General features: G+C 35.4%; 1 protein-coding gene across 5 annotated transcripts in view; it reads left to right on the top strand.

The window, feature by feature from the left end:
- Positions 1-8,056, top strand: part of HMGN3 (high mobility group nucleosomal binding domain 3) — a 68,844-nt gene extending 60,788 nt beyond the window's left edge. For 4 of the 5 annotated variants that reach the window (XM_051997305.1, XM_051997306.1, XM_051997304.1 and 1 more), the window contains 4 exons: positions 4,734-4,781; positions 6,855-6,968; positions 7,089-7,188; positions 7,540-8,056. In XM_051997305.1, coding sequence (XP_051853265.1) covers positions 4,734-4,781; positions 6,855-6,968; positions 7,089-7,188; positions 7,540-7,553 — 276 coding nt within the window. In that variant the 3' untranslated portion in view covers positions 7,554-8,056. The remainder of the gene's footprint in view (positions 1-4,733; positions 4,782-6,854; positions 6,969-7,088; positions 7,189-7,539) is intronic. The other variant, XM_051997307.1, reaches the window with a different exon arrangement.
- Positions 8,057-21,840: the final 13,784 nt, after the last annotated feature.

The following is a 21,840-nucleotide window of genomic DNA, read 5'->3' as shown; positions in this document are numbered from 1 at the left end:
CAACTCTTCAGTCACATTTCACCGGTGCTGCCAATTAATCAATCAGCAGACATTTATTAAGCACATGTGTGCCAGACACTGCACTGAGGATACAAAAAGAGGCAAAATCCCTGCCTTCAAGGGGCTTAAAATTTAATGGAGCAATCTAAAGCAGCTTCATTGTATCAGAGGCACCAATGAAATGTGACAGCATGGAGTTATACAGAATAATTAAATCACCAAGGCAAAAAAATATATATTAGGTACTTTTTTGGCATCTGGGTCCTATGATGCAGTATTGACAGGAAGTCTGGCTCTCTGGCTCTCCCTGATTAAGACCTGGAAAGATTGCTAATTGTCAGTGTCAGGAGGAATACTAAGTGGTCCAGCTCACCCAGCCGGAAAGACCAGTGGTGTTGGTAACAAGCCTCCCACAACCCCACCTAGGTATACTTCCTAACTTGCACCAGACTGGAGAGGAGGACTTGTTTTAACTGGGGAGGGAAGCTGGTGGGAGGACACTGCTGCTTTTAACTGACCAGCAGTCTGATCTTGCTAGGTCATTCTCTCCTACCTTCACTGCAGTTTCAATATCATTCCTACCACTAGACCCCAGTATTGACTTCAGGCGGAGATTGGGGGGGGGAGCAGGTCTAAAATGGAGTTTGGGCAGAGTAGATAGACTGGTAGAAACAATAGAGACCGAGAGTGGGAAGGGGCCTGGACTCTAGTACTGCTCTGTCTAGCTAAATGTGGGATCTTGGACAGGCTACTTTAACTCTATGGACTTCAGAGCCCCTCTGGGCAGCCTGTCAGTTCACTTTTATCTTTATAGTGACAGTGGTAGGAGATCAGGGGTTCTTAACCTGGGTGGGTAGGGAAGGGTCTGTGAACGTGAAAAAATATTTTGATAACTGTTATTTCAATAAGTATTTATTTTAATCATTTAATAGCATTATGAGAAGAGGTCTGTATGTTTTACCAGATTGGTAAATGGATCTCTAATACAAAAAAGTTAAGAACCCCGGATCAGATAATTTTTAAGAGTTCTTATAACTCTTTTATACTATACTGAGTATAGTCTGGGAGGACCTTTGAAATAGTATAGAGCCGGGTTTCTTAAACATTTTCTACTCACAACCCCTTTACACCCAAGAAATTTGTTTTTATGTAACAGTATATAATATATACCTAAATATAATATGCTATTATATACCTAAAATAGGTATCTTTTATATATAACAGTCACATAAATAGGTATATAAATAAATTTATATATGTAATATATGTATAAAATAGGTATATAAATAAAAAAAGTCATAATTTCACAATCCCCATATTGTTTTGAGACCTTATCTAGGGTTATGAGCCACAATTTAAGAAGCTGAGGCTATAGTGTACAAATAAGCAGGAGGGCCTGTAAACAGCAAAAAGTAAATGGAAAACTACCCCAGTGCTGGGTTCTCTGCTGATTTTGATCCTATCAGGCTTTCACACTGAGGGGCACATGCCTATTTCTACTCTAGTACCATCCAGGCTTGTAATAAGAGATTGATCCCAAATCAGAAAATGGTATTGGGACCAAATTGAAAATGCAATTTGGATGTGAATTAGAGAATCTTCTGTATGTCTCATATTAATCAGCTACTTTTTAAAGGAGTAAGATATAACAAGATATCATAATACATAGAGTTCTGGCCTTAAAAGTTAGAAACTGTCCAATTTGGGTCCTGTCTATGATACATTCTAGTTGTGTCATCTTAATCTCTTTTCAACACAGATTTTAAGTTGCTTATCTGCAACATAGGGAGCAGCTTTCATATCAGAAGAGAAAAAAATCACAAACCTGAAACCATACCACTACCATCCCCCCAAAAGGGAAGAAAATGAGTGTTAAAAGAACTATTAGAGAGAGCACAATGAAGGATAGGGAAAAGGGAGGGAATTAAAAGTGAAATAAGGAGAAGGGCAGGTTTTCTGCAACAGTTGTTACACTGCATTACATTATTCGCGACCTCATGGTGGGTGAGGGAGGAGGCCCAGTGCATAATTTCCCCCTTTTTCTCGCACCTTTAGGAAAGACCCAAAAAGTAAAGTTTATGTTATCTTCAGATTTAAACAACAGATAATATAGCAAACTATTTTATTCAGTGACTCCATCTCTTGTTTTATCTGTAGATTTTTATGTCTTATTTTAAGTAAATAACTAAGGAGGCTTTCAGGTGACTAGGAAGCAGAAGCACATACACACACACACATATGCACACACACACACATACACACACACACACCACATATACACACACACACATATGCTTGAGTTTAGAGGCATATGCCCCTTACTCTCTCTGAAATATAATAATCCATGCCATACTGGGGCAGAACTTTATCTTTGGGGTCACTAGGATCACCTGTGGAGACAGGTCACCCTTACCTTATTCCCATTAAATTGACTCTTGAAAGCTGAGTCTTGGCCTGATTTCATTTATAGAAAATAAAAGGAGAACAGATGAGTTGACTGTATCTGGAGTCCACAGTTTAAACTACAAAACATCTAAACTTGGGAACCCCATCCCATTCTTACTTAGTGTACCTTTGGGTCCAGGCACATGGCACCTGAAATTTAGAATTGTGAAGGGACCTTAGAAATCTTGAGCCCAGATCTTCCTGGCTTTCTTTTTTGCAACACTCATTCTGCTTGTACAGGCTCAAGCTTTAACATTTACTGGTTCTTCAAGACCCATTTTTTGGCTGGTAGAAGTCTGAGTTCTTCTAAACTTCAATTGTGTATAGTTTCATATACTTTGGACAATGAAGCCAGATGGGTACCTAAAATCTGTGTTGCCTGGAAATGCTGGGAGACAGGCTTAAATATTTTTTAAATATATAACATGATATAATAGTATATACTTATATAATTACATATTACATATTTCTATTATACAGATGAAGAAATTGATGGACCCAGAAGAGCTCTGAGGTCCGTATATAACCTGCCTGAGATTACACAGCTAGTTAGGCAGAGCAGTACTAGAATCCAGGATCCTTTCAACTACCCTGCTTAACCCTATTTGAGGTTTGGCCCTTTCCACCTCTGCCTGAGGCTGGTTCTGGGGTATATATGGCAGGACTGATTTTTCATACCATATTCTTTCAAAGTTAACCTTTTATGCTTTCATTACTGCAGAGAATTAGGGGTTGAAAATCAAACATTTCCTTCCACAAAATCCTCAGTATGCCGATTTTGTCTCTAAGCCACAAGGGCATCTGGGGAAGCTGGCATCCAGCCTGCCAATGGCAGTGTCTCCTTGGAAGAAGGCAGGGCAGCAAAACTAACAAGTGTTTATTCATGGAGACCTTTAAAGTTCTAGGAGAGAAAGGAAAACAAAGAAAACTTGTGTTGTTTCTCTTCAGTGAGCTTTTTCTTGACTATCTTAATTTTGGAGTAGGAAATTAGTTAACGAGAGATGACATTTCTATATATAGTGTCATGTTAGTACCATTCTGTACCTCATAGCCGTAAGTTGTCTGCGACACTGAGAGAAGGTAAGTGAGTTGTATAAGGTATTTGAGGCAAGACTTGAACCCCTAAGTGTCCTGGATCCAAGGCTAGCTGCTAACAATAATTAAAAACATTTATATAACATTTTAAGGTTTGCTGAGTGCTTTATATGTTATCTCTTTTGATTTTTCACAGCAACCGTAGGAGGTAGATCCTATTAATATTCCTATTTTACATATGAGGAAACTGAGGTAGACAAAGATTAAATAATTTGCCCAGCGTAACATAACCAGTAAGTGTCTGAGACTTGATCTCACTGATTCCAAGTCCGGTGCTTGTCATAATGTCCACCTACATATGTATTTGCTATACCTAGCTGCCTCTCGTGTTAGTACGATAAGATAATATAACATACCATAATATAATATATTGATATGATAGAACATACCATAATATAATATATTGATATAATACAATATAATGCAATAATATAATATAAAGACCTGTACCATCATCAGGGGGAGCTTCTTGTTTGCCTGTGGTAGTGATAAGAGTTAGACAGATGTGAGTTTCCACCTAACTTGAAGTGATATTTCAGGTGAGTGCAATTGCAGTGATTGTAGATCGACTTTGTATAGGACATTATTTAGAAATAATTTTCAGCAGCAGCCTTCTTTCTTACTGGTTGAGCTTTGCTTAGGATTGCATTATGATTTCAGGGGTCATGGATGAGTTTAACCTGACCATTGTCAGACAAGAAGCCTTTAATTGGGCATTTCATATCATTTTAAGTATCTGTGACATCACACTCACTGATGTGCTATAATAAAAAGAAATAGAAACCCTGAAATAAAGATAACAAGATTAGATATATACCCAAAGAACTATTCTGAATGGTGCTAACGTGGCTTTTTCATCTCACTTGAAATGCATTTAATTGGAGTAGAGTCCAAAATAACAGTAGTTCTCAAGGTCTTTCTAATACTCCCTCTGCTCAGAATAGGACACACCACTTTAAAGATGAATCAGATTTCTGCTGAGCCTGGTTTAGGCCACTCTGGTTAGAGGAGGCCTGTTTCATGTGAAACAGGTGTTGGGAGTACTAAGACTTAAGAGCTATCACATTACAGATCTTAGCAGGGTCAAAGAATATGTCATTTACTTTCTGCATTCTTTTGTGCATTACAGTGGCAAAGGCATTCAGTGTTGGATTTTTTTTTAAGTATTTGCATGATTAAAAATGTCTTTGCAGAAACCTGCGCCACCAAAACCTGAACCAAAACCAAGAAAAACCACTAAGGTAAGAGATGCTTTTTTTTTTTTCCTCTTCTTGGGTGGTAGTCATGGTGGTGGGGTATTTTAAAATAAATGCATAAATAATAATCTTCTCACTAACTCCACTTCCTGGGAAAGGTCAGGCTGAATAGTTGCTAAATGAACTAGCTAGAACACTGTCATTGCTAATTAGAGACATCCTCAAAAAATTAATACGTGTAGTTTGTGGTCTACAAAAAGGACATTTTTCTCTTAAGTAAAGTGGAAACAGGAGGGCTCACTATGCTCTTGGGCATCCAGCTTTGCCAAGGCAGGTGCTCTGAGAGCCATTCTGGCAGAGGACCTAGTTTAAATATGCTTCATTTCAAACCTAGAGGAGTTGAATGGTCTCTGAGGATGCTATTGGCAACAAGCTGGATGACCCAAGGGACACATTGCCTTGCATGTAACTGATAGGCGATGGGTCCATCCAGGTGCATGAGCCCCCACAAGCCTTTTTTGCTCTATTCCAATCCCGGCCTTCATTGTTGGCTCAGAGTTTGGCATTTTGCTTTGTGGTTGTTTGATTTTTTCCCAGGCACAGTATAGTGGGGAAAGCACTGGTGTTTAGAGTCAAAACATCTCCCATCTGCATCCTGGCTCTGCTATTTATTGCCTGTATGACCTTGAGCCAATCCCTGAATCTGAGTTCCCTGAAAAATGAGGGGGTTGGTACCAGATGATTTCTGAGGTCCCTCCCTGCTCTGAGTCCTGTGATCTTGTGAATTGTCTCTATCCTGTAGTTCCAGGTGAATTTTTGAAGCAGCAAAAATTCATTCCTGGTGTTTGATCTTAAAAATAGCATCTTTTCACCTGAGTTTTTAAATTCAGTCCCTCGCTGCCTGCCTCACATTTCACCCTGTGCACTGCTTAATTGAAATTAATGGCTGTACCAACTGTGGTGACCCTTCTTTCTAACTGCTCTCCAAGCCACCTTTCCAGATTTTGTTTTCTATCAAATCCCTGGGCCCACAGCAAGACAATTGGCACAGTTTTATGTCTTGACCCCTTTGTCAGACATCTGATATTCTTCTTGCTAAGTAGTTGGGATACATTCTCCATCAAGAAGTGAAATCATTGTCTTTCAGGGGAAAAATAGGAAAAGTATTCCTGATAAGCCAAGCTCTAGTGGATTTTCTAAGTGGTGATTTATTGGGATAAAGGCATTGAAGGACTGTGGATAAAATGCTGGCCCTGGACTTACTAAGATCTGTGTTCAATCCTTGTTTGGATTAGATCACTTGGGCCTCAGATATCAGGAGTTATCAACTAAATTATATTTAGCAATAACTTTCTAAGAACCTACTAGCATAATGAATACAAAACAAACATTTTCTGTCCTCCCAAGAATTTACATTTTCTTGGGAGAGAAGGGGGAGGGGAAAAAGTATTTTTTTTAACTTATATAATACAAAAGTATTGTTTTAAAAAAAAAAGTAGGGAAAAAATAAATATAAAACAGACCATTTTCTATCCTCCAAGAATTTACATTTTCTTAGGGGAAAGGGAAAGGAAAAAAAGTATTTTTTTACTTGTGGGTAGAAAAAAATTTTTTTTTACCTATGGGTAAAAAAAAGTAAATACAAAACAGACCATTTTCTATCCTCCAAGAATTTACATTTTCTTGGGGGAAAGGGGAAGGAAAAAAAATTTTTAAAAGTAAATACAAAGTAATATAAAGTAAGGAAGCACTAACAAGTAGGGGAATGAGGAAAAACTTCAGAAAGACGTCTTTCTTAGCTTGGAAGGGAACTAAGAGGCTAGAGTAAGGGCATTCCAAGTATGAGGAACAAACCAAATTAAATATGGATTAGTATGTGTGCTGATGGAGAGAGTTTCCCATACCAGGAGGAAAATCATAGCTCCTTTTTCGTACATTGTCCTTATGGAGCCAGGCAAACTCATATTGTTTTTTAATCAGCTGAAAGGCTTTCATTGGCTATCAATAAGCAATAATCATGGCATGTGAAAGCTTTCGCAGTTAGGGCTCCTCAATGGTTTTTGAGAAGACTAATCATTTCCCATGATTCTCTATCTCCCTGTGTTCTCCTCCTGTTAGAAGGAACCTGGAACAAAGGCTAACAAAGGCGCTAAAGGGAAGAAGGATGAGAAGCAGGAATCTGGAAAGGAAGGTACTACACCGTCTGAAAATGGTGAAACTAAAGTCGAAGAGGTACTTTCTGTCAACGCCTCCCGCTGATTGACTCAGTGCATTTTCAAATTGATTCGGGAATCCGAGCCATTGATAGCATGTTCATAATGTTTCTCTTTATTGCCCATGATGTTATTGCAGATTCGCATCTATCGCTCAACTGTTAGTGTTTCAACATCCCGAGGTGCCCCACCCAGCACACTGTCAGTAAAGGGGCAGATTGAAACAGTGAAAGTTAAGGGTACGGTAGAGAATGTCTGCCTGTGTGCAGTGGCTAGAATCAGATAGTAGTGTGCTGCTTTTCATTATGAACAATGGAAGCTTGCAGGTAAGGAAGGCTTCTGTGGCTTTCTGAAAAGCAGAGACCGATAAACAAACAGAAGTGTGTTTGCGGGTATGTATGCCTGTCTTGTCTGTGGAGCACCTACAATGGACATAGGCTTTGCAGTGGAGCTGCTTCAGGAGGGATGCTTTAAAAAAAAAAAAAAAAGCCAGTGTTGTGTCAGTGGGGTGGCTATCTGTCCGGGGTCTGAGTCTGGTTAGTAACGTCTTTTTTCTCTTCTTGTTTTTTGTTTTTTTTTCTTTTCCACAGGCACGGAAAACTGAATCTGTAGGTGACAAGGGAGAATGAATTATCACGAAAATTGGGGGTGGATTTTATGTACCTCTCGGGACAACTTTTAAAAGATATTTTTATCAAGTATTTTGTAAATGCTAATTTTTTAGGACTACGATAGGCAGCATATTAAAAAATGTATATCAATGAATATTTTCCCTTCTCATAACAATGCTTTTTGGAAGCCCCCCCATCACTTCATCACTTTCCCTGACCCCCAAAGTAATATGAACATCAGTTGAATATTGGAAGCCGTGTGTAAAATTGGATCAGCATTCCACGCACTTGCTTTGAAAATTAGTCCTGTGCAGACGGTGGTGTTTTTACTGTGCATATTTGAATTTTTCATGCAGTTTTTCTAGAGCAATAATCAGTGGTGCTTTTGTACTTAGGTTTTATGTGATTTTAATGAAACATGGATACTTGTGGCCACCTGCTGACTATTTTTGGTTCTTTTAATGGTTTAAAATAAAAGGTTTTCTTGCCTGCAAAATTTCAGCTTTTTAGTGTGCTGTCTCTAAATTTAGAGAGTGTCTTGTTTCTATTTTAATTATTGCAGAAGATATTAGATGTTCTAGGAACTTCTGTGATTTCTGCACTGACATTGCCTTCAAAAAAGCAAAATAAGTTTCATTTGTTAATTTGTTGGGTTTCTAAAAATTACAGCTTTTGTGCTGAAAATCACTTCCAGGTATAAATACAAAAGAGTAACAATTAAAACATATACATTAGGAAAGTTAATAAAGGGTAGGTGGAGCAGTGGATAGACCGCCAGCCCTGAAGTCAGAAGAACCTGAGTTCAAATTTGACTTCAGACACTGAATACTTTCCAGGTGTGTGACCCTGGGCAAGTCACTTAACCCCAATTGCCACGGCAAAAAACCAAAAAAAAACAAAACAGTAATATCCAATTTAGATACAAATCAGTAAAGCACTTCTGTGTTGTGACCTAGAATAAATTAGAGGTCTCTTAAGCCAGATGAGCAAGGGATCATCCATGAAGCTCCCTTGGAAAATTTTCACAGATTTACATGAACATAGAATTCGGAGATTGTGAGTCTGTCCAGCAGCATGAAGCATCGTTACTGGGAGCCTATATAAAGAATAGAGGGATTTTATATTTGTTTTTAAGGTAGCCAGAAAAATATATAACCAACATATATAACTTTATCTTGCTATTATATAAATTAATAATAAAAGACAAAATTATTTTAGTTTTCTGTCAAATATACCATACCAAGCTAAGAAAAAATATCCCATTCTTACTTTCAGACATCTTTTTGTGGCTAGTCATAATTATTCATAGTTATAATTTCACATTAATAAATATGAGGTGTATGCCACATGTATTATGACTAATTTTATAGATAAGAAAACTGAGCTGGTAGCAGTTAAGTGATTTGTTCAAAGTCACATAATCAGTAAGACAGATCCCCTAATTCCAGAGTCAACCTAACATGTAAGCCCTGAATGAAAAGGGATAATGTTTTTTAGATCAGGACATATTATACTTTTTCTACTCATGACCCCTTTTTACCCCAAAATTTTAAGTTATCCTGGCTATATAAATAGGTATACAAATGAAACATTTACTATAATAAATAATAATTTCACAACTCCCATATTCAGTTCTGTGACCCTATATGGGATCACAATCTAGGCTTTAGAGACCTGTTTTTTTTTTTTTTTTTTTTTTGATTAATCTGAAAGGATAAAGGGCCCCTTCCAATTTAGAGGTTTGGGCAGAGGTAGGGGAAGTTTAGAGCATAAACATTTTCTTCTGGCCCAAGTCCACTATTGGCTGCCAGGTCTCAGATAATGAATTATTTAAAGGATCTCATTTCATCCATAGAACAATTCATTGGCCCTCCAAGACATTGTAGACATTCTTGGTAAGTTACTGTGTCCAAAAAAATTTATTGCTACAAGGGTGAACTGGACTGGCCTTTGGACAATAGAGGATACAGTTTTCTCACTGAAGTCTGGAATAAGAATTTGAAGTGCTATTAACAAACATACACACCCTTTTCCCCTTTGTCTCTTAAATAATGAATATCATCAATTCAACAATGTTAGATCTAACCATATCTGACTTTCTAATGTGGCTCTTGTGCAGGGTCTTCCATAAGAGGTCCAATCAACACGCTAAATGTCCTTTATTTTATTCTGACATCATGAGAGTACCAGTAAAGTACTTTGGGTTTCCATTGGTCATCCCATTAGGAATATATGTTAAAGGTTTCTCATCCCAAAGAAAAATTCCTCACATGGATGGCACAACTTCTGTATCTGTCCACACAGAATTCAAAGTAGTTTCCTCATTTCAGCATCTCTTTGGCCATTATTATTAATTATGATCATTGATAATACTGTTTTATTTAGCTTATCAAACATACAACTTTGAAAAGTGCTGTTTGTAATATCGCAGACATTTTTATCTCTACTTAACAAATTTAAATGATTTGAGAGCTTTAAGACTAGTATAATACTAATATATTATCTCATTTGATCCTCACAGCTTTGTCAAGTAGATTTTATCACTTGTGTTTTACAGGTGAGAAAATTGAGCTCAGAGAAGCAATACACTAAGTGTTGCTTGAAATTTGACTTGAACCCATGCTTTCTCCACCACTCACTCCATTTTACCATGCTCATTCCTCACAAAGACTTAAAAACAACAACAGAAAAAACCCTCAAATCTCTTTAAAAAAAAAAAAAACAGGAGTAAAAGTACATAAAGTACAGGACCTGGAAGACAGGAAGATTTGAGTTCAAATACACCTATTCTTAGTAGGTGTATGGCATTGGACAAGTCACTTAACCTCTATTTTACCTTAATTTCCTCAACTGTAAAATAGAAATAATAATAGCACTACATTGCAGATTGTTTTGAGGCTCAATGAGATAATTTTTGAAAAGCACATTGCAAACTTTAAAGCTTAAAAACTATATAAATACTAGCTATTTTAATATATTCATATGAAGATTGCAAAAGAAAGAGATGCCATACAGAATTTTCTACCCAAAATAGCTTGTTATCTCCAAGTGAGGTTTTTACAAACTTGAAAGGTACTGGAATCAAAGCTATATTAGGGGTAGTTATTCTCAGTCACAGGAAAACAGAATTCCCAGCATAAGGAGCCAGCTAAAGCTGGAAGAAGGTAAGTGGAAGGGTTTTTTTGGGTTTTTTGTTTTTTTGGGTTTTTTTTTTTTGGTTATGTCTCAATTTGATTTATCTGCTGGTTACCAAGCAGTTCAATTTTAAAAAGTCCCTAGACTGGGAGTGTCTCCTTTCTCCCCAACCATTAGGGGGTGCTATGTTAGTGTTCATTAGTGCCTAATTAGGTCAGGGTGCTGCAATGTTGTGTTATCTTTAAGGTCACTGAAGCTTTCACAAACTAAAATATTTTCTAATGTTTTAATAGTAACAATAATAACTCTTTCTAGACCTTTAAGGTTTGCAAAGAGCTATGTAGACGTTATCTAATCTGATCCTTATAACACCTCGTAATTATTGAAGGCAGGATTTTAATAATATAAATGACTCTGCTTCTTTTCTTTGAATATTAAGGAGCAAATGGCTTTAGTGAAAATACATAAGCCTATCCTCATTTTCCTTTTCTTGTTCAGTCTCTGATTTTTTAAGAGACTGTTTATAAATAGAAGCTGATTTTATTTCACAGAACTAATATCAAGGGATACCAAAAAGGAAAAAAAGGTGTAACAACACACAATCTGAACCATACATTTTATTTGTATTAAACAATTGTATACATTTGGCTGAGTTAGAAAACCATCAAAGATTAATTGTCATCAATATCAATCACATGAGATAAAAGTTGACTTCTTATGGGTCTAGAATTCATCATTATAGGTGATGTCCATAAATAATACACATAATATTTATATATACAAAAATACATATGAGAATTACTTTTAATGATGGATTCTAGACCCATAAGAAGTCAATATACATGTACACATAGATATAACACATACAAATATATAAAAAGAAAGGAAGGAAGATCAATTTTAAAAGAAAATTTTCTAGTTAACCCCATATCTCCTCATATCATAGTTTTAAGCAGATTGGGTAGTCTATCAAATCAGACTGGGATTTGATAAAGGCTCATCCTTGAAACTCTCCCACATGCAGCATTCTGGATTGTTTTGTATCAGAAGAGAGTACTACAAATAATCTCTTTGGTGATCTTTGTGTTTGTGACTATAAAAATTAACCACTGTCTCAATTTTCTTATCTGTAAAATGAAAATTATAGCACCAACTTCCCAAAGTTTTTCCCCAGACACCACTTGGCATAGAGCCTAGAATGGGAAGACCTATGCTTAGCATAATGGCTGGCACGTAGTAGGTATTTAAATGCTTGTAAACTGATTTCAAATCTCTTTTCAGGCACTATCTTCATTCTGGACAAATCGTTTAACTTTTATGTGCCTTGAACTATTTCCTTAGATTTCAGTCCTAAATAATAGAAAGCTTGATATCTGCATTGATAGTGAGAGTTCCATATTTTGAAGAAACCACAAATCTTGTAAATATTTTTAATACTAACTGCCTTTGTAGTAATTAGGTAAAACTAAGGAATTTGAAGATGCAAGCAAATGTATCAGTAAACAAGATTTTAATATTTAAACAAGAAACACATTTGTGTGGAGTAGTAAAAAAAAAAAAAAGTTCTGAGTTCCTTAAATTTGGGGACCATTGACTTTTGGTTCCCTAACACTTATCATAATGCATGGCATAATGCATACAGTAGGCACCTAATAAATGCTTTAAAACTGAATTTGTGGTCAGAGGAATTGAGTTTGAATTTTAGACCCACTAAAATACTTCCTATATGTTTGCTAACAACTTATTCATGACAATTGCCTCTCCTTTAAATAGAGGGTTGATCTCCAAAGTCTTTTCTAGTTATAAATCTTTGAATCAATTGAGTGTCAAACTCTAAGAAGGAATATAATTATGGTCCTGGTTATCTCCAATTTGGGGGTTTATTTCTAAGTATCCTGAATCCTGATGTATGCTATTTAGTTACATAAGCATTTATTAAGTGCTGGCTGTATAAAACTGCTTCAAATGATACCAATTATAAAGAATGATCTTTGTCCTTAAAGACTCCTTACAAAGAAAGTTATAATATAGATTAAATATATTAGGAAGGTCCAGAACAATGTAAGGAGAAAGGTTCTTATTTATAGGGAATCCACCATGAATAGGGAGCATATGAGTTGGGTCTTAAAGGATTGATAGAAAATTTTAAGGATAAAAAAGCAGAAGAAAAAGTTTGGAGGCAGAAAAATGCAGGATCTATTTGGGGGAAAGGGACTTGTTCACTCTTAGAGAAAAGAATTCATGAAAAGTAATATGGGATCCGACTGACAGTGGAAAATGTTGTCAAATTGGGGAAGACCTTGAATGGTAAGCAAAAAGGAAGCAGGAGATTTTTGAACAAAAGAATAACATCTAGTCAAACATTTATTAAGCACAATATGCTAGACAAACATTTACTGCCTTCAAAGAGCTTCTGTGTTACTAGGGGGGGAGACCATTTGCAGATAATTGCATACATAATCCCAGAAGGAAGGCTTTGGCTGTAGTGTGGGGAACACTGGGAGGGCACTAGGAAAGGTCTTTTGCAAAAATTTAAATTGTTTTGGAAATCAGGAAGCAAAGGTGAGGAGGGAGAGCATTCCTGGAAGGGAAAGACAACCATTAGTTAATTAGTAGGTGTGATTTGGATGAAGATCCAGCAGAGAATACTGACGAGTGTCAGATTGGTAAAATAACCAGAAGAGAGCAGTATCCTAAAAACCCAGAAAAGAAATCATAGAGAAGAGGGTGATCAGGTTGAAGTGAAGTCATGAAGGTCAAGAAATAATTGGTAACTTTGAGATAGCAGTCTTAGCAGAATGAATTTAGAAACTAGAAGCACAGATATTTTTTCAAGTTTAGTCATGAAAAAAAAAATTAGCAGGACATCCAGATCTATGAATGAGAAATTAGTAAGATGAGTAAAGAGCTGAATATAATTATACTATATTTTTGTGATTGAACTCCACAGAAAAGATCAAAGTTTTAATTTACCAGTAGATGGGAACTGAGCCCAGAATCTAATTAGACTCAATAAATACAGACTAATACTTAGACTAATAAGGTGAATACTGTTGTCTAGCTGCAAATTGGGTGGGGATACAGGTAGAAATCAAAGAGGGAGAATTATTTTACCTTTCTGGATCTCAGTTTTTCCATCTGTAAAAATTGAGAATGTTGAATTAATTGATTGCTAACTTTCCATTCAGTCCTAATCTATGATTATATATTATAGGGCATGGAGATTGTGGGGAGGAATATTGAGTTGGTAACTGCTTTCATATGACAGCTGAGGGAGAAATATAAGTTAAAGATAATACAAAAATTTTGTAAATCAGAACAGATGAATGGCAGTTTTTGTAGTTGAAATAGGAGTAGTTTTAGGCAGAAAGATAAGTTTGAGATATGTTAAATTTGAGGTGCTGGTGGGACATCCATGTAGAGATGTCTTCAAGGAAGGGGGAGATGAAGTTCTGCAGGTCAAATAAGAGCTTGGGACTAGAAATAAAAATGTGGGAGTCATCTGCATAGATAATTGGTTAGACAGAGTGGGACTGATGAAATTGCCAAGGAAAACAGGGAGAGAAGATCAAGGACCTATCTTTGGGGAACATCCACTAAGGATTTAGCAATAGTTCAAAGAGTTTGTGAAGGAAACAAGACCCTGTTCTATTCTGGACATTAGGTGGGATATGAGGGAAAGCAGCAAGAGACTGAGAAGATATAGATAATTTTTGTGTAATTTTAGCAGTGAGGTGGAAGACAAGTGACTCAGTAGCTGGATGGGGCAGAAGGCTCAAGAAAAGGTTTTTTGTGAGGTAGTACATTGCTAACCAAGTGTATATATTCTTCTATAACAAAGACCAAGTGCAGTCTTCCTAGGAGTTATGAATTCTACTTCCAGCAAAGGGTGGTCCAAGGTAATACTAAACTTTGTATGCCTTTCACTAGAGATAGTTCCCACATACCCATGGTCCCCTCTAAGCCCAAGTGATCCTCCAAAATAAAGTTAAGAATTAAGACACTTTAGGCACTCAGATTCAAATGTCTTTTAAGGGGGGCACTAATCTTCCCCTGATTATTTGTAGCTTTTATTCATTCTACTTCTGGACAAAGCCATTTTATCCCAAGTCTTGCTTGGAAAAAAAAAAAAAAAAAAACCTCTGTACTATTAGGCTTTAATACTGCTGCTGTCCTTGGGGTAAAGCTTTGCTATCTGAGTCTCACAGTCTCTGTGCCAATAATAATTTTGTATCTTCCTTTCTCCCTCTTCTTGAAAAGTTCATGCTGTACCAGATCTTTCCTTCCTTCTCCATGTATCCAGCTCCCTTCACCAAAGCCCTTTGCATGTGTCTCTGCCCTGAAGCTTACTTAGCAAGCCCAAATTCAGGCTCATTCCACAGGGCTCTTTCTCCTTAATTATTACAGCTGTTCCTGCTGGGTAGGATAGATCCAGGAGGCAGGAGAGAAAGAGTTTTCAATCAAAGTTGAGCAGAACTGAGCGTTTATGCAGGCAAATTTATGTAGACATGTATGTAGGGGAGAAGTTTAAAGATAGAGGGAGATTTACTGTGAGACGGAATCATTAAGAGTAGTTACCATTTAAAAAAATAGTTACATGATTTCAGTAAAAAGAAAAAAAAGCACACTTGTAAGAACTTGCAAAAGTCAAAGAAAATAATAGGAATTGCAGATTCCTCAAAAAGGAAAAGGAGAATACAAAAATTATAAAGCAAGGTATATTGTTCTCAGTTACAAAAACCTGCTGGTGGGGGCAGGGGGAATTCTATACCTCGTCCTAAGCAACCAATTCATAATTTGTTAAATTTGGAATGAAATTGAACTAAAAATACAAGTTTTATATTTTTAAAAATTCAGTTTTTTGAAGGATACCATTAGCGGTAGACCTTTAAAAAAATTAATAATTTTTTTTCCTGAAAGAGTTTCATCAATCTTTTGTTTACTGCATCTCTGTAAAAAGTGTGAGAACCAGTAATCTATATGATCTTTTATATTCTAGGCTTAATGATTGACTAACAAAAAAATTCCCAGGAATGCATAAGCCTTTGGATTCTCACTGAGTTTATACATCTATCACCCACCATTTTGCCATTTCATAGAAAACATAGTGGGATACCATCCTCTAGGGAGTAGAATTAACCTCTTTTCAATTAATCAGTCTGTGAGCACTTAGTAAGCAGCTACTATGTTGTACATATTATGCTGAATACAGTCAGAAATATTTATTGAGAACAGTTCAGTGATTCTGCTAATAGATTATATGGCTGTCCCTAGACTACAGTTAGGAAACATGCGTTTCTTAATGCACAGGAAAGAACAAAGTCAACTGAATACATGCCTTATCCCCAAAATCCATGAACCAGAATACTAATACTCATAATTAACAGAAAAGAATAGAGAATCATTATTCTAACTAATACAGATTTTAGCATGAGACACTTGCATAGCAGTGTCAATATTTTAAGAAAATTGCTCTCAAACATAATAGCAAGTATATATATAGTTACTTTAATATTTGTAAAAACACTTTACAAATATTATCTCATTTTATTCTCACAAAAATTCTGGGAGGAATTATTTTCATTTTACAGTTGAAGAAATTGAGAAAGACAAAATTAAAGGGGTTCAACCCAGGTTACACATCTAGCAAGTGTTTGAGGCTAGATTTGAACTTAGTCTTCCTGATTCTAAGCCCATTGCTTTATCCACTCTGGTTCTTTGCAATGGATTGATTGTCTTTAGGCTGACTCCTTTCTTCCTCAACTGTAGCAGAGCTACCATCCCAGCCAAGCACTATTCTGAGCTGACTGTATTCCCTTTTGTCCACTGTCTTTCATTTTTATCAATTGTCACAAACATGAATAATAAAAAATTAACTTTTAGTGGTAGCTGTTGGTGATAGGGATGGAGGTTCTAGCAAGACCAAGGTTGTTAAATATCTAGTCTCTACAATTATAGAGGGATGTGAGCATGTTGTATAAATAGCAAATAAGTGCTCATATTAAACAGAAATTACCTCTTCATAAGGCTATATGTAAAAATAAAGAAAATGGTATGGTTAAAAAGTCTGCTGGATTTACAATCTAGGGATCTACATTCAAATTCTGGCTTTGTTGTACAAGTTCTACAATCTATAAATCTGTTTCTTCACCTTTAAAATTAAGTTCAGTTAGAGGATAGATCCGCAGTGGAAGGGATACACTACATACGGCAGTCTTGCATGCTTCTCACTCTTAGTGGCTGTGTAGACATGAACAAGTTTCTTAACATCTCTTAAACTATATCATCTGTAAAATAGGGATGATAATTCTTCTAATATTAGCTTCATAGGAGTTGTAATGAAGTTCAAATGAGAAAACATATGACATGCTTTTCAAACCTTAAAATATTATCTGTCCGATTTTTTCCAGAGAAGTTTCTGAAAGAAAAAAAAAATCAAAATTGAAGTACAGGAAAACAAATTATCAGGGATTTTGCTTAAATAGTAAACAATTTCCATGGTAAACTCTTGAGAGGAGATTGGATTCAGCTCAGTCTACTACATTGTTTACATATATAGTAGTGACTGATCTTAATTTAAGAATAATAAACTCCACATCCTTTATAGAACCTGAATCATCAAAGAAAGATTAAATAATGCTCATGCTTGGCTATCTGTAGGTGGAAAGTGAATTAATAATATCTTACAAAGATTTTTACTAAGGGTTTATTTATATGGAAAAATTTCCTAGTTGACCCTTAATTAAATAGAACTTTAAATAAATCATGTATATTCTGTTCATTCTGGTTATTATAAATTTTAATATAATTTTTCAGTAGAAGAGAGGCAGTAGGATGGTATAGGGACCAGAACTGAAGGGAGGAAAACCTGGGTTCAGATGCTTCTTCTGATAGATACTAAGTGATCACCCCTTTGTATCCCAGATAACTCTCTATGACTATATGATAAAGGGAAATTGACTCCAAACTTAATATTCTCCAATTCAAACCCAAAGGTAAAATGCTAACTAAAACTCTTAATAATGCTGAAAGACAATAGGAAAGAATAAAGTCATGATTTGAATAACTTGCAGAGATAACAGGATATTTCTTCTACTTGGTGTGAGTTCCTAAGTACTTGTCTAACAGATTTTAAACTTTTCCTTAAGGAAATGGGTTTTTATTATACTCTGGCTCATACTATAACTGCCCAAATCCAGTTCCAATTCAGCAATATGTTGTCTACAAGAAACTTATTCAAAGTATAAAGAAATATGAGTTCAATTTGTAATTAGTTAAATTTGAGATGTCAGATATCTACTTTGAAATGTCCAGTAGGCGACTGATAATGCAGGAGTAAAATTTGGAAGAGAAATTGGTGCTGGGAATATGGAGGGGGAAGAATGAACAGAAAGAGGAGAGGTGGAAGATAGAGGAAGGAAGAAAGGGGAGAGAGAGACAGAGGTAATAGTTTAATTTTTGACTGCTGATAAGATAATGGAGAAACTAGAGAAGAAAAGAGGATCTAGAAAAGAACTTTTGGGAATACTCACAGTGAGGTGGGTGAAAGAATGCTGAAGAGGAATAGTAAAACAGGTAGGAGATGTATAGGGGTTGAAGATTAAATGAAATAATATGTATGGTGCTATAAAATTTTAAAATATTATATAAATGCTTGGTGATGGTGTTATTGTCATGAAAACCTAAAGAGCAGAGAGTATCTGGGAGAAAAGAGTGATATGCATGTCAAATGCAAGAAATAGAATAGCATGGGTTAAAAATGATTTAAAAAAAACAAAGTTTAGGATTTGAGAAATCATTGATAACTTTGGAGAGAAAAGGTTCAGTTGAATGATTGGGTCAAAAGCCAGATTGCAAAGTGTTGAGAAATTGAGAAAGAAGAGAAACAAATATGGAATACTTTACACTGAGAGAGAGAGAAAGAGAGGGAGGGAGGGAAACCGAGGATGATGATGATGAACTAATTTGAAGATTAAGAAATGCATTGCCCTGATCAAAGTGAGAATGTTTTGCTTGATTTTGTTTGCTTATATGGTAGAGCAGTTTTATATTTTTTCTTTCCTTCTTTCTTCTTTCTTTCATCTCCTTCTCCCCACTCTTATTTCCCCTACCCCAATGAGTGAGAGGAAATAGGAGAGAAAAAAAATTGACTCCTTGGTAAGTGAAAAAAATGTTTTTTTTTTTTTAACGACTGCCTTGTTGCAGTGAAGGCCCAGTTGAAATTAATTACATGAATTGTAATGTATCCTGCCATTATGGTTGTGAGATTTTCTCAAGTGTCTCCTGAATAAGAGTGAAAGAAGTGGACATTAATCATAATTCAAAGTTGAGGTTTGGCGAGAAATGAATAGGATAAAGAGGTAAGAGATTGAAGAACAGAGCACGATGTACAATTGAAATGGCTAAGTATTGCATTTATATGCCAATAAAATAGACAAGTTAGATGAAATGGATGAATATTTATAAAACTGTAAAATACCCAGATGAATCAAATAAGAAATATATTATTGAAATAATCCACTATCTGGGAAAAATTAAATTAGACTTAAATGAATGTTAAATGAAACAAAATTCCATCTTACTGTTATGAATTTTCTCCCTATTAAATGGCTATGAAACTTGGAACTCTAAAGTATATTAAGAATTAAAATTAAAGATCATCTGGAAGAAGAATATGCATATGGTGAAAATGGGCAGTACATCACAAATACATACATTATAAATACATAGCAGACAAGAAATTCTAGAAAATTGGGTAAATATATATTTTAAATGTATAATCTGATATCAACTACTGTGCTGTAAGAAATGAATTGGTTGATTTCAGAAAATTTGGATAGACTTGTATGAGATAATGAAAAATGAAATGAGAAGAACCAAGAGAAAGTTATATACATAACAGTAATATTGAAGATATCATTGATCACCCGGAATATTGAATCCATTAAATAACTTCGTAATCCTCAAGAAAATCCAATCTGTATCTGGAGATAATTATATAATATACCCATCTTGACTCATTTTCTAATTATTCTGTATCATTGTGAAACAACTGGTCTTAAATGATACAATTTCATAATGCCACAAAATATGATGTAAGGAATGGAAAAATCAGCATATGAAATTAGAAAACAAAATTTCTGATTGACATAAACATTTAACTGCATTTTGCTTTTTTAAAGTGTTATTTTCTGCACAGCTAGTAAGTTAAGTTACTATGTGCCAGGCAGTATACCAAGCACTTTATAAATAATATATTTAATTCTCACAACAATCCTGTAGGATATGTGTTGCTATTGACCCCTCAATCCTGGAAACAGAGTCTTACTTTAGCAAAGAGTTAAAAGCCAAGAAACAGGCTGGAAAAAATGAGCAAACAACAACAAAAATTTCTGACTATAGAAAGTTACTATGGTGACGAGGAAGAACAAAACATAATCTCAAAAGACAACAGCAAAGTAAAAACTCATTCTACATCCAAAAAATTGGTCTCAGACAATTGGAAGAGCTCAAAAAGGATTTCAGGGGGCAGCTAGATGGCATAGCAGATAGAGCATCAGCCTTGAAGTCAGGAGGATATGACTTCAAATCTGATCTCAGACACTTAACTTACTAGCTGTGTGACTTGGGATAAGTCACTTAACCCAGTTGCCTTGCAAAAAAAAAAAAAAAAAAGCAAATCAAAAAGGATTTTAAAAATCAAGGAAGAAAGAGAAAGAATTAGGAAGAGATATGAGAATGATGCAAAAAAAAATCATGAAGCAAGAATTAAAAACTTGGTAAAGGAGGCACGCAAAAAATGCAGAAAATAACACTTTAAAAAAGCAAAATAGACTGAATTGTAAAAGAAATACAAGAAGAAAAGAACTCGTTAAAAAGTAGAATTTTCCAAATAGAAAAGGAAGTACAAAAGCTCACTGAAGAAAATAATTCCTTAACAAAATTAGAATTAAATAAGTGGAAGCTAATGACTTTGAAATATCAACAATCAAACCAAATCAGAACAATGAAATAATAAAAAATAATGTGAAATATCTCATGGGAAAAACAACTGCCCTGGAAAAGAGATGCAGGAGAGATGATTTAAAACTTACTGGACTTCCTTATAACCATGATCAAAAAAAGAGCCTAGATATTATCTTTTAAAAAATTACCAGGAAAGGGCAGCTAGGTGGTGCAGTGGATAGAGAAACAGCCCTGAAGTCAGGAGAATCTGAGTTCTAATCTCATCTCATACACTTAACACTTCCTGACCTTATGATCCTAGGCAAATCATTTAACCCCAATTGCCTCTGGGAGGGGGTGGGGGGGGGGAGGATTACCAGGGAAATGAGCTCTGATATTCTAGAACCAGAAGGTAAAATAAGAATTGAAAGAATATATTGATCACCTCCTGCAAGTGATCCCAAAATATAAATTCCCAATCAAGTTTCATAGCTCCCATATCCAGGAGAAAATATTGCAAGAAGGAAACAATTCACTTATCATAGAGCCAGTCAGGATAACATAAGATTTAGCAACTTCCACATTAAAGGATAAGAGGATTTGGAAAATGATATTCTGGAGAGCAAAGGAATTAGGATTACAACCACAGCAAAACTGAGTATACTACTTCAGGGAGGGGAATGGACATTCAATAAAACAGTATTTTGTCAAGCATCCCTGATGAAAAGACCAGAGTTAAAAAGAAATTTTGACTTCCTAATGCAATACTCTAGAGAAATATAAAAATATAAACAGGAAAAAGAAATTGTAAGGGATTTAATAAAGTTGAACAATTTCATGATAATATTTATAACTAGAACTTTTTATAAGAGTAATTAAAAGGAATACATACATACATACATATATATATACAGAAGGCACATATGTGAATTGAATATGATTGGATGATATCTAAGAAAATAAAATTACAGAGAGAGAAAGAGGAATGCACTGGGAAAAAGGGAAAGGGAGAGGTGGAATGAGGTAAATTATCTTACAGAAAAGAAGCAAGAAAAAACCAGCATAGTGGAGAAGAAGATGGAGGCAGTGATGGTAAGTGTTGAAGCTGTACTCTTATTGGAATTAACCCAAAGAAGGAAAGCAAACACATCAGTTGGGTAGATCTTACCCTATAGGAAAGTAGGAGAGAAGATATATAAG

Source organism: Antechinus flavipes, chromosome 4, assembly GCF_016432865.1.
Source record: "Antechinus flavipes isolate AdamAnt ecotype Samford, QLD, Australia chromosome 4, AdamAnt_v2, whole genome shotgun sequence".
NCBI lineage: Eukaryota > Metazoa > Chordata > Mammalia > Dasyuromorphia > Dasyuridae > Antechinus > Antechinus flavipes.
The sequence above is the reverse complement of the archived record's forward strand: the minus strand, read 5'-3'. Positions and strand labels throughout refer to the sequence as shown.